General features: G+C 39.0%; 1 protein-coding gene and 1 long non-coding RNA gene across 2 annotated transcripts; both read right to left on the reverse strand.

Annotated features, from left to right (window-relative positions):
• Positions 1-3,026: 3,026 nt before the first annotated feature.
• LOC133870825 (uncharacterized) lies at positions 3,027-10,514 on the reverse strand. The gene is made up of 3 exons (XR_009900794.1): positions 4,796-10,514; positions 3,975-4,105; positions 3,027-3,552 (listed from the first exon to the last, which is right to left on the reverse strand). It is a non-coding gene; the product is annotated as an uncharacterized LOC133870825 (long non-coding RNA).
• Positions 10,515-10,687: 173 nt separating this feature from the next.
• LOC133870824 (tetraspanin-19-like) lies at positions 10,688-11,968 on the reverse strand. Its single transcript, XM_062308052.1, has 5 exons — positions 11,709-11,968; positions 11,515-11,614; positions 11,341-11,421; positions 11,144-11,248; positions 10,688-11,044 (listed from the first exon to the last, which is right to left on the reverse strand). Exons 1-5 carry the CDS (start codon positions 11,873-11,875, stop codon positions 10,802-10,804), a joined length of 696 nt encoding a protein of 231 aa, XP_062164036.1. The 5' UTR covers positions 11,876-11,968; the 3' UTR covers positions 10,688-10,801.
• Positions 11,969-13,496: the final 1,528 nt, after the last annotated feature.

The following is a 13,496-nucleotide window of genomic DNA, read 5'->3' on the forward strand; positions in this document are numbered from 1 at the left end:
ATGAGCAAAATAGACTAGAGAAAAGAAATACTTACTTGATTTTGAACTGCTGCTGTCTGCAGAATGTTTGCTCGATCGAAGTTGTTTTCGATCGATCGATTTTCCGCTCGATCGATCGACTTTTCGTCAGGCGAACTGCTGCTGTCTATAGAATGTCGATCGATCGAAATATGACTCGATCGACTTTTCAAGGCACTCAGTAAGTTGCAACATCTGCAGAAACAAATCTGGGAGAAACAAAAGAGAAACTTAGAATACAGAACAAAAGCTAAACAACAGAAAAATGAAACAAAAATCTATCTAACTAGTAGAAAAACAAAATCAATCAAACAAAAACCAATTTTTGAACCGATCTCCCCGGCAACGGCGCCAAAAACTTGTTGTGCAAATTTTAAAGTACTCGCAAGCGCACGAATCGTTTGCAATATAGTGTGTGCAAGTGCGAGGTCGAATCCATAGGGAAATGGTCAAAAATCTCAGTGTCTTGCTTAATCAACCTCATTCTAACCTAGTTCCAAGAGTTTGAGGGTTAAACATGCACCAAAAATGCTAAGTAAATAGGAAGAAATGAAATATGTAAAAAGGGACTAAGGCTAAGGAATTCACCAAACCATCTCCAAAAACTCACACTCTTGGTTTCCACTTGAACATCAAAAGAACATTAAGCTTAGGGTGTTATTCAAGTCTCTTAACCATCAACCTTAGAACCATTAAATGAATCCAACTTAAAGATAAATCACAAAGAGTACCTATTTGAAATCAAATCATCCATTGTATCCATTCAAAGAATAAATCACAATGGATATCATCTTTCAAACCGATAAAACAATGTATTCATCGGCTGAAACACATTAAATGTCCTATTTCTACCACTAACCACATTCATTGCAAAATATAAAGCATTTAAATGAATGGAACTTGAATAACATAATGATATAGCATTAAATGTGCAAGTAGGACTACAAGAGTGTGAGTGTCATCAATGGAGAGGTTTCATCCTCAACCTTAGTTGAGAGTTCTAGCCTCCCATGACTAAGAACACCACAAAAACTTGAAGAACAAACATGAAAATTGAAGAAAAACTTTACAAAGACAAATGTCTGAAGAAAAGAGCTACTGAAATGAACTACAAAATGCACAAAATTAAACCTATCTACTGCTCTTTGAACTCCCTCAACAAGGAGGCATGGCTATGGCTTTATAGAAGGAAATTATGGTTAGAAACCCATGTAAAATGACTCCTCTAACCCCCTCTAGGGTTCCTCTCTTGCTAGAGACAACCAAGGTCACGAAACCAGCGTGTTCTGCTGCCAAAATCAGAGGGAGAACTGCTTTTTGTCATGGAGAAGCTCCTGATTGGGTGTTCTGGCACGCTTCTGCAAAAGTAAGTTCTGGGAAATTTCAATCGATCTACTTTTATTCGATCGATCGACTTCGGGCAAAATTTCGATCGATCGACTTTTTAGGACTTCCGAATTTCCAAGTATTTCCACATGAAATTTTGTCATTCCTCTCTTATTGAGCTATAAAACACAAAAACACAAAAACTAACAAAAACATCAGAAAATAGCAAGGCTAAAGGTCTAACTAATGTAAATCAAGGGGTCCAAATATACAATATTTGGTACTCATCAATGGGTCTTCAATGGAATCCATTACCTTAGGGCCAACCCCTAAGATAGACTTCACAGCTGATCAAATCACACACTGGCAAAAGCGAGAGAGCTAGTAGATCTTCAATATCTCCCTAAACACCCTCTCTCAGCTATAAGGAATTCACTACCGAATTTTGTGTAAAGTGCATGCCTAGAGCCTCTTATTTATAGGTTTTAGAAGTCCTAAATCAGATAAGAATCGGAGTCTCTGGCACACGCGTCCGGACGGCAGCCATGGACGTTCGGACGGGCAACTGTTTCTTTGTCCGAAAAGCAATTCTAAAAAATTCACAAATTTTGGCAAGGCCGTCCGAATGCTTGATGTTTTCGTCTGGACGGGGGCCGTCCGGATGTTTCTATTTGCCGTCCAGACCATCAAGTTGCAACATTTTTCATTAGGTTTCCAATGATACCAATTTCGTCCCAATCCGATATTTTAGTAGAAAATTATGATCAAAATACTGGAGGGTATCTGAACGGCTTGACCGAGCGTCCAGACGGTCAACTACAACCACCTTTCCAAAATAGTGCTGAAAGCTTCCATAACAAGGCTGCGTCCGGACGGTTGCACTTCAGCTGCACGTAATTACTATAATAAGGCTTTGAGCGTCCAGACCCTGAAGGCTGATGTCCGGACGGTTGAACTGGTGCACACAATTTCCATATATGATGCTTGATCGTCCGGACCATGAAAACTGACGTCTGAACGGTTGAACTTTGTATGCACGACTTGCCTTATGGAGGACATCGTCCGGACGGTTGCAGCTGTCTTCCCATAACTGTGTCTTGAGGTAAAAACCCTAATGCTTGTCAAACACTGAATGGCGTTCGGACGGTATTGCCACGTCGTCCTGATGGATACACTTGAACGCTGAATTCTTCTCGAACTCTGAATAGCGGCCGGACGATTTGCCATTATGTCCGAACGAATGCAATCTTGAATAGTTCAAAGTTTCTAAACATTGATGGGCGTCAAGACAGAAAGTTCTCGTCATCCTGACGGATGTTGCTGACTAAAGAGCGTCCAGACGGAATACCACGTCGTCCGAACGGATGCAAGTGAACTGAACTGACTGATTTGAATTCTGCACAGAGTCTTCTTGAAGCTCATAACTGAAGTGTAGACTTTGAATAAAACAGCATCCCTGTGAAAGCAGCAACAGTACATAGAAGTGATTTTGTCCAACAGAATGCAGCCAACGCAAAAACTAACAAACTCGTCTTTTGGCCATTCTGGGACAAAAATCACTTAACCAGGTTAAAAATACATTTCTGATCCAAAACAAACAAATATATACTCCCCATTTTTTGTCTCAAAGGGACAAAGGGTAAACAGAGTTTAGAAAGACCACAGTAATAAAATACTCTCCCTTGATGCCTCAACAGGACAAGAGTAAACAGAGTATATAAAATCCACAAACAAAAACGTTCTAAAATCCTAAACAATAGGAAAATAGAGAAGAGTCCACAAGTGGCCGAAAAGAGAGGAACAAAAATCCTCCAAATACCAAATCCCGCTGATCCACTGAAATCAAGTAGCGAAGAGAAATCCGTATAAAAGCTGGATTAGTACTACTTCGGCTTCTAGCTCAGGAAGTCGGGAACCATGGACTGAAAAATCTTCAATCTCTTGAATTTGTAAAGCCTGAAACTGGTTATCCGCAGAATGACATCCTCTAAGCAACTGGTCTGCAAGATAACTGAGGAGATTCACCACTAATCCTCTAACTGATAAAGATTCGAGGGAATGCTACAGAAGGCTCTGCATGAGCTAGGAGAAAAGGCTCATCTTAATCCTGAGACCTTTGGAATTTGAACATCCAACTTCAACAACGGTCAGTTTTCCAAAGGATCCATCTGCTAGATATTGTGCTGGGAGCTGCTGGACGACATATTCCTGAAAGGATTTAAACATAAATATTTTCAAAAATAACGCCACAAAGAAATATTAACTCCTATTAGTCCCAAAAAGAAAGTGGTATTATGACAGCTATCAATTGGATGCCCAAGTATTGCAAAAACAAAGATCGCAATCTAAATGACCTAGATATATCAATATCAACCCAACACACAGACAGAATAGGATTTTCATACACACTATCTCAAGAAAATATCCCAACAAATATTCCAATATTCTAAAAGCACAAAAACTTAAAAGAATAACGAAAGACACAATGAAGATCATGGGATGAGAAGAGATGTGCAAAGAATGCCAAAATCTCAAGAGAAATCCACAAGAAAAACACACAACATGCCATGATAAATCAATAAAAATGCAAAGATATGTGTACGGCAGAGAAAGAGACACAAATCTTAAACCTGTAGAGATCCCGTCTGGACATATCACGTAACCATCCGAATGGCTACAGCTAGGACAGCGTACGACAAGACTGCGCTCGTCCGGACGTAAGAATAGGTCCATCCGGACGCTTCACACTGAAAATCTAAAACTGGAGAAAAATTTGCAGAAAAATATTTTTTCCTAAAGTTAGCTTTAGAACACGCATGAATAATCAACTGATAAAACAGTCAAATAGCATTGCAAAAATATGCAAAGATATAAATGAGAGTTAAGTATTCAATAAGCACAAATTTCCCTACAGATAAAAATTTTAAATAGATTACTCAACTCATGCAATGCTTGTGCGTGTGTGTGTGTGTGTATGTGTGTGTGTGTGTGTGTGTGTGTGTGTGTGTGTGAAGACTTTTCCCAAAAGGTATGAATTTAACTAATATGACAAAAAGCAACTAGATTTTCTAAACAAGAGAGAAAATCAATGAAAGATCAGTCAAAAGTCAAACCTTATTAATTACTAGGGCCTAGCCACCCTCATCTTATACACTCCCCCTAAGATGCAGCACCTAATTGTTTTACTTATACCATGAAGGACAAGCTAAAATTTTACTTGCACCATGAAGGACAAGGCTTATTTCAACACAGAAGCAGTGAATATAAGCATATAGCACAGAAAACTAAAGAGTTACTACTTGATTCTAGTTGGTGCTACAACCTAGAGAGAATGCTAAAAAATTTAGGCTCTAGGTTCAACTAGCATGTTGGTCAAATTGACCATCTAATCAAAAACATCTCTCTTATTAGAATTTCCAGAAGCAAGAAGTCAAAGAGGAAAATGATGTACCTTAGGGGAGCCTTGGATAGTGCACATTTTCATCGCATGAGGAAAGTAACTATCTATCATTAAGATGCAACACGAAAACTTAGCAGATATCATGCATAAACTCTCAATCATATATATGCATATTTAATCAATGCACAATGAACTGAGGTATTAGGCAAAAACACATGCAATATCTGAAAAGCAATAAAAAGAAAAAATAAAATTCTACATCTTCTCCCCCAATTTTTTTTTTTTTTTTTTTTTGTTGAAAAATGAGACAGAAAAACAACAAAGAAATGCTTATGGAAGAGGAAATGACATCTATTCCCAGCATGTAAGGTAAAGCCAAACCTATCCACATGGAGAGAGGTTTAGAAATAGCAAGACAGAAAAGCAGCCGCCTGACGTGCTTTAACAGTCATCCCTAAAGGAATATCTGCATTCTGTTTGAAACATATGAATAAACAGGAAAGATTTTCAGTGAAAATCTCGGAAAATTTTGTAGCCTTGTTGTCCATCCGGATGGCCCAGGTTCACCGTCTGGACGGCATCCATACATATTACAGCAGTCGCCCATTCTGCACCTTAGCCTATAAATAGAGGCCCCTGGGCATTGAGAACTGCCAGAATTCGGTATTGAATTCCACAAGTGCTCAGAGAAGTTATTTTGAAGATTTTTGAGCTGATTTAGTTTCCTCTGAAGCCATTGCAAGTGTCTTGTTGCTGCGCTACAACTGAAGTCTATCTTAAGGGTTGGCCCTAAGGTAAAGGATTCCATTAAAGACCCATTCAGGTAGGAGACCTAGTTGGGAAGCGTTCGTGTTGGGTTACATGTTAGAGAGCAAGGTACGACCACTACATCGGGTATATGTGAGTGTTACTATCTTGTATCTAGCTTTGTCTTCTGAATAGTGGATATCCTGGGTTTGGCTGCCTCGGAGTGGTTTTTCTCTTAATTGAGTTTCCACTTCATCAACAAAAATCTCTGTGTCATTTAATTTCTGCATTATTATTTTTGTTAACACTTTGTGCACACACTTGTTGTTTATTTTCGAAGTCAATTTCAATTTTCATAAACGATGCAATACAAACATACCTGACATGCACTAGGATTTAAGAACCAAAATCCTAGGCATGGTGAGACTTCACCTTTATTAGGTAAGTCCACTCCCCCTCAAAGGGTGAATAGTCTCATCACTCTTAACCCATACCTGCTTGACCCGTGGAGATGGTTTGAGGGTCATGTCCATGTTGGCCATACTCCTTAGCATACCTTGTATTAGGCTCATCAATCCTTCATAGCCATGGCTGCCATTGGGCTTCTGCGGCTTTCTCTTGTAGCGCATTGATTTGTTCTTCTTTGGTTTGCTACTCTGATTGGCAGGAACAAACTTCTGCTGATGCCATGGAGCCTGAAGAGCCGTAGGAGGTAGAGTGCCTGATGTAGCTCTTGTTGGCAGCTTCTTCTGAACCTTCGACTTTTGAGCCTGGAGCTGTGGACATTTGGGTCAGATGTGACCGGTGATGCCGTAGTGATAAAAGGTGGACAAGCTTCTTTTGTTTGAATGCTTCTTGACATTCTCTGCAGAATTATGATTAGCATTCATACAAATAACATTGCCCTTACCTTTTATATGTCTTCTATGAGGAAGGACATATTTAGATAAGGAAGAATCTTCAATTTCACTTTTCCTCAGAGCATCCTACTTAATCCAAGGCCTATGGGATTTCAACAAATAACAATTTGGTCTAATATGACCAATCTTTCCACAATTATGATAGGTAGGGACAAACTTAGCATGAGCTTGTGTACCTGTATCTTTGGATTTTGGCTTCACACAATTATTCAAGCAAGAATTTTCAGAATTATCCAAACAAGAAGTGTCTACTATCACAGGTTTAATAATAATAAAATCTAATTCAGAATCAGAAACATGTGAAGTAGAAGCACGCAAATTATCAACAATTAAATCAAGCTTGTTAGAAACATCTGAGTGAATACAAAGCATGCTTTTTAAATTATTACTTGAGAATTTTTTCAAGAAATGTTTAGATTCTTTTAATTTATTCTCAAGTGTATCAATGATGTCAAATAGTATGGTATTCCCAGATCTCAAAGAGTCAATCAAAACACATGATTCAGATAACTGAACAATCAAATACTCTTTTTCTTGCTTCACCTTTTTGAGCTCTTTTAGAGAAACAATTTTATCCAATTTAGCAAAAACTTTAGAGAGCTCAATATCATAATTTTCTTCAGATAACTAAGAGAAATCCATGATAAAAGGTGTAATCAAAAAATAGAAGTCACAAGAGATAAGGATCACACTCAGGAAATAAATCCTTAATAGAGTGTACCTGCTCTAACACCAATTGAAAATTATTGGACTTCTAATTTTAACAAGTGTGTGTGTGTGTGAACAGTGTGCAACAAAATATTAAACGGAATTGAAGGAGACAAATATTTTGTTGACGAAGTGGAAACTCAATTAAGAAAAAAATCATTCCAGAGCAGCCAAACCCAGAATATCCACTATTCAGAAAACAAAGCTAGTTACAAAGTAGTAGCACTCACATACCCCTGATGCAGTGGTCGTACCTTGCACTCTAACGTGTAGCCTAACACGAACGCCTCCCAACCAGGTCTCCTACCTGAATGGGTCTTCAATGGAATCCTTTACTTTAGGGCCAACTCCTAAAATAGATTTCACAACTGATCAAATCACACACTGGCAAAAGCTAGAGAGCTAGCAGATCTTCAATATCTCCCTAAACACCCTCTCTAAGCTATAAGGAATTCACCACGAATTCTGTGTAAAGTGCCTGCCTAGAGTCTCTTATTTTTATGTTTTAGAAGTCCTAAATCAGGTCAGAATTGGAGTCTCTGACACGCGCGTCCGGACGGCATCCATGGGCGTCCGGATGGGCAATTGTTTCCATGTCTGAAAAGCAATTCTGAAAAATTCTCAAATTTTGGCAGGGCCGTCCGGAAGCTTGATGTTTCCGTCCGGACGGGGGCCGTCTGGACATTTCTATTTGCCGTCCAGACCATCAAGTTGCATCATTTTTCGTTAGCTTTCCAATGATGCCGATTTCATCCCAATCCGATATTTGAGTAAAACATTATGATCAAAATACCGGAGGGTGTCTGGACTGCTTGACCGAGCGTCCGAACGGTCAACTGCAACCGCCTTTCCAAAATAGCGTTGAAAGCTTCCATAACAAGGCCGCGTCCGAACTGTGTTTCCTTAGCGTCTAGACAGTTGCACTTCGGCTGCACGTAATTACCATAATAAGGCTTTGAGCATCCGAACCCTGAAGGCTGATGTCCGAACGGTTGAACTGGTGCATGCAATTTCCATATATGATGCTTGATCGTCCGGACCATGAAGACTAACGTCCGGATGGTTGAACTTTGTATGCACGACTTGCCTTATGGAGGACATTGTCCGAACGGGATCACACATCGTCCAAATGGTTGCAGCCGTCTTCCCATAAATGTGTCTTGAGGCAGAAACCCTAATGCTTGTCAAACACTGAATGGAGCCCGGACGGTATTGCCACGTCGTCCTGACGGATGCACTTGAACGCTGGATTCTTCTCGAACTCTGAATAGCGGCGGGACGATTTGCCATTACTTCCGGACGGATGCAATCTTGAACAGTTCGAAGTTTCTAGACACTAATAAGCGTCCGGAAGGAAAGTTCTCGTCGTCCGGACAGATGTTGCTGACTAAAGAGCATCCGGGCGAAATACCATGTCATCCGGACGAATGCAAGGGAACTAAACTGATTGATTTGAATTCTGCACAGAGTCTTCTTGAAGCTCATAACTGAAGTGTAGACTCTAAATAAAACAGCATCCCTGTGAAAGCAGCAACATTACATAGAAGTGATTTTATCCAACAGAATGCAACCAACACAAAAACTAACAGATTGGTCGGGTACTAGGAGGGCCTGGAGTGGTTTCCTCCTGGTTTATGAATTCTTCTGCTTTATCCACAAACCCATGCAAGTCTTGTGGTGGTTTCCGAGCTAGATCCGCCATCAAGGGCCCATCCTTTCTGATTCCCTCGTATAGGGAACCATAGATGAAATCATCAATGGCACTCTCTGTGCCAAGCTTCTCTAGGTTGAATCTTCTGAAGTAGTCCTTCAACGACTCATTGGGTTCCTGGTGCAAAGACATCAGGGATCCAGCGGGCTTCCTTCGCACTCTTCCAGCTAGAAACTGGGTTAGGAACACCTTTTCGAGACCATCAAAGTCATTGATAAACTTTGGGGGAAGTTTTCGAACCAAACCCGGGCATTCCCTGATAGAGTAAGAGGAAAGGCCTGGCATGCTACGGCATCTGGTGTTCGGTGGAGATCCGTGTGAGCTCGAAAATTATCCAAGTGCTCAATCGGATCTTCGACTCTAGTGTAGGTCGGGAATCCGGAACCTTGAATTTCTCAGAAAGGAGAAACTTGGCCACTTTGTCTTTGAATGGTGAAGCGGTCTTCAGGAGGTCTTCAGGAAGCAAGAGATTGTCCACCAAGGAAGCCTTTCCCCTATCTTGCCGCTGGACCACCTTGGATAGCATATCACATCTTTGTTCCAGCTTATTGATCATGTCCGTCATCTTCTTTTCGGTCTTGGTCTAGGAGAGATTCTCGAGATTGGGCTCCCTACAAATAATTCTCTCACTAGATCCTTCCTCACGATTGGAAGGATTCCCTTCTTCTCTTAGCCAAGCATCAATGTGGCTATTCTCCTCCTTGTTCTCGAGATTCACAATGGGTGGAACAACCGTCGGTGTGCGAGAGTGCTCAGTATTATGGAGAGGTGTCGAGGCGTTGTGGAGAGAGCCCTCTGGGTTGCGAGCGGCTTGTAATGTAGCATTTTGTGCGGTCAATTTGTCCATATTTTTTTTCAATCTAGGCGATTCGCTCGTTGAGAGCAGCTATTGTGATTTCTGGATTTGAAGATTGCCCATCTTCAATATTATTGCAGCGTGTATTCACCATCATGAATTTTTCTTTGAGAGAAACAAAACGTTCCCACAAACGGTGCCAAACTATTGATACAGTTTTTAGTATCATGACTTGTTGCCTTATGATTCGCTATCAAGAAATCTACAAAAGAATAAACAGCTCGTCAAGGGTGCCAACCGTTCTCACTCCGATGCCTAATAAGTTTTTGTAGACAAATTTGGGAGTATTGAGAGCAGAATGAACTCAGAGATCAGAGAGTCGTTTTATACCTAGGGTAGCAGTCTATTTATAGGCACACAGTTCTAAGATTACTGGAGTGCACTGATGTAGTTTCATTAGGATTCTAATCCCTAGATTGCATGAGATCATACTTACCTTCCTGGGAGTCCAGTTTGAGTAGGACACTTCTGCTAGCTAATTTTAGATAGACAACATCATTTTATCCCATATTTTGTGGGATAAGGCTCTATCACGGGGAACTCGGGATAGAGTTCTTTTGCAGCTTTTTGGGAATTTACGTGGTCAACCTTATCCCATAAATCCCGGTCATAGTCTTCAAGTGATATTTAAACAGTTTCAAGATGACCCCGAGGAGGACTCCCCGAGACCATTGAATATATCCTGAGAGCAAATCCGAGGCGGGGTGATCCCGAGATGTTTGTACTCCGAGACGATTGTGTCTCGGGACTCTATAATAAGTATCTGAGATGTTGGTGACCGAGCGGGTCGAGCCGGGTCGATCAGACCAACTGGGCCCCCAGCCCAGCTTTGGGAATGATAATTTTCCCAACAATTAAGATGCCAAATAAATCCATTATATATTATATAAGCATTCTAAAAATACATTAAAGGGACACTTGCAATTGACTGTCTCCCAACATGACTTTTGAATGTTCAAAGTAAACATTTAGTGTGACATTTATAGAGCAGGAAGAACTAATAATGGTGAAACGCTTTTTTATTGCTTTCTTTTGACCTCCCTCCCAAGTCCGTCCCAACTTCACAGAAGCAGCTGGCTAGGGACCAGGGAGGTAATAATTTTGTAAACAACAAATCAAGTATTAGTGATTGTTCCCCAAAATCGCATTCTAAGAAGGTCCTTAATCCACGATAAAAAGCTTCGCTCAGTGCACAAGAATTTACAATGTCTACATATTCGGCTTGTGTCATGGTGTATAGGCGAGTTGGGTCTCAAAAGAAAGGAATGATTGAAGTCAGATATATCCAGATAGCTGCAGTGACTGGTTGGCACGGTACCAATGGCCCAAAGAAAAATAGCTATCACAATTACATTGATCTGCAACAAAAATTGAAGTAATAATAGTACCTAGTTTTCTTTTCAGAATTGAGAATTGAATATTAATCTCCCAAAATCTCGTTGATTCAAATAGTGTACCTGTGGCACCAAAATCATGATTAGAATGAAGCGACACATCTTTAGATGGAAGATCACAAAACTCTTGAACTTTTTATGGTGCTCATCAATGTACTCGCCAATTTGCTGTCAAAAGAGAAAACCAAATACAGTAACAGCAAATACACCAAAGTATGACAATTGAGAAGGGAATTAAGTGGGTTTTTAAGAAAGCATACTCGTTCCCAATCCATCCTGAAGAAAATAGTGACAATCACAGCAACTTCTAGGAAAAGAAGAGAGCATATGGAGACAATGTACTGAAATACAAACTGGTCAAGGATGGGTCAAATCTTTTTTCTAAATTATGGGAGAAAATGAATTAATGAGACACAAGATATTAAAAAGGATACTATGCAAAGTGTATAATTGGTGATACAATTAGCAACCATGTGACCAGAGAGCGTGCTCAGGGAGACAGCAATTCCCACTGCTAAACATGTGTATATAAACCTGATCATAAACAAGAATATATAATTTTTGTCTGAGATATATATATATATATATATGCAAAAGAAAACATATAAGAAATAAATAAATAAAATACCAGGGTCTAGGCAAAGATGAATGAGGAGCAGGCAGCTGGGCAATCCCATCTTGCCACTTCTTCAACAGCCAAAGGGAGTAAATGATCATCCCAATCCCGAAAATATTGACAATCAGGTTGACTACCCTCATGGAACGGTGGAGGAAGCACCTGGTGCAACGTACCATTTCCGGTTGCCCAATGACCTGGTCCTGTCCCCTTCTTCTGCCCGCTCAAGTTTCATACTTAGCTGTAGTCTGTAGATGCCTGCGTGCCGGGGGTTGGTGTGTCCGCTTTAGTATGTGTTAGATTCGGGCAGGTCAATTGGGAAATGCAAAAAACCATTTCCACCTCACCTACCATTCAAAACATATAATTGAGACCGTTTTTTTTTTTATATATATATTTTACTTAGGGAAAAATTATAATTTAGCTACGCAAACTGCCAGCCATTTTGCAAGTAGTCTCACAAACTGCTAATGCTTAGACTCTAGCCTCCCAAACTACCAAAACGATTCAAAAAAACCCATTTTGTTGAAATATGCTTATAACCTTACCACATGTCATTTTTCAATTAAAAAAATTAAAAAAAAAAATTAGAAATAAAAAATAATAATAATAAACTAAAAAAAATAAAATAAACTAAAATTTTATTTTTTTTATTTTTAAATTTAATTTTTATTATTTTTTTAATTGGAAAATGACACATTACATGTATATTATAGGCATATTTCGACAAAATTGGCATTTTTGAAACGTTTTGGTAGTTTTGAATGCCAGAGTGCAAGCGTTGATAATTCGTGGGACTACTTGCAAAAAGGCTAACGGTTTGGAGGGTTCAACTGTAATTTTCCCTATAATTAATTATATAAGGAATTAATTAAGTAGGGGGGATAATATCAATACAAAGGAAAAGATTGGGGGGGAACAAAAAAGAGCCATGGCCGGGATTACATGATATCAATGGGACGTGACTTGAATGCTCTCTCACATGGTGGGTCTCAACCATTTTTCTTTTGGTTTAATGGAAAGGGACGAAACAAGCATTTGATGAGAAACAAGTGTTTCGCAAACGATAAAACTGATTCGATTCGAAAACAAAAAAAGACAAATTAATAATCAATTTCATAATTAAAACCTCATCCACAAATTAATACATGTCCCTTTTCCATCATACGCTTAAACATCATCATTTTCGGAGGGGAATTGACTTCTGCATATTCAGATTCATGCATTCAAACACAGCATGGCCACTCATAAAAATCTATTTGAAACATCATGCATAAATTTAATCCACTTTGATCTTGTTAAAATAGTTAAACAGTTTTTTTTAATTTATTTTAGAACAAAAAATACTTAAAAAAAAAACTCCACATTCAGCTAGTTATTTTGACTAGCTGCTACAATGCCAAGCAAAAATTTGCCTAGTACGGTAATTTAACGATGTATTAAAAAAATAAAAAATAAAAAACTAATAAAATATTAAATATGATTCTCTCATTTTTAGAAATAGTAAAAATAAAAAAATTTAAATGGAATAATAAAAGTAAATATCTAAATGTTGAGCCAGATGTAGGTGATTCATAAAAGTGGGTAGTCCCTACCAAAAAAAAAAAAGTACTCATTTTTTGTGAGCATTTTGTGTTGAATTGTAATTAATGCTTCCTTTTTTCTTTTCTTTTTTGGCTGGTACAATATATTACCATGCCTTACTGAAATTTTTGAAAAATGAATAGCCTCGGCAAATTCAATAGAGAAATGTTTTACACTTCCACACAGAGACGGTCTCAAAGCCACGTCAATTAAAGA

This window comes from Alnus glutinosa, chromosome 6, assembly GCF_958979055.1.
Source record: "Alnus glutinosa chromosome 6, dhAlnGlut1.1, whole genome shotgun sequence".
Lineage (NCBI taxonomy): Eukaryota > Viridiplantae > Streptophyta > Magnoliopsida > Fagales > Betulaceae > Alnus > Alnus glutinosa.

What these genes read in the sequence shown, in the direction of transcription:
- LOC133870824 (XM_062308052.1), bottom strand. Translation starts at nt 11,875, where the DNA reads ATGGTACGTTGCACCAGGTGCTTCCTCCACCGTTCCATGAGGGTAGTC. An exon ending in TCAGGATGGATTGGGAACGA is followed by an intron (nt 11,249 to 11,340) that starts GTATGCTTTCTT and finishes CTCTTTTGACAG; the next exon opens with CAAATTGGCGAGTACATTGA. An exon ending in TCATGATTTTGGTGCCACAG is followed by an intron (nt 11,045 to 11,143) that starts GTACACTATTTG and finishes TTTTTGTTGCAG; the next exon opens with ATCAATGTAATTGTGATAGC.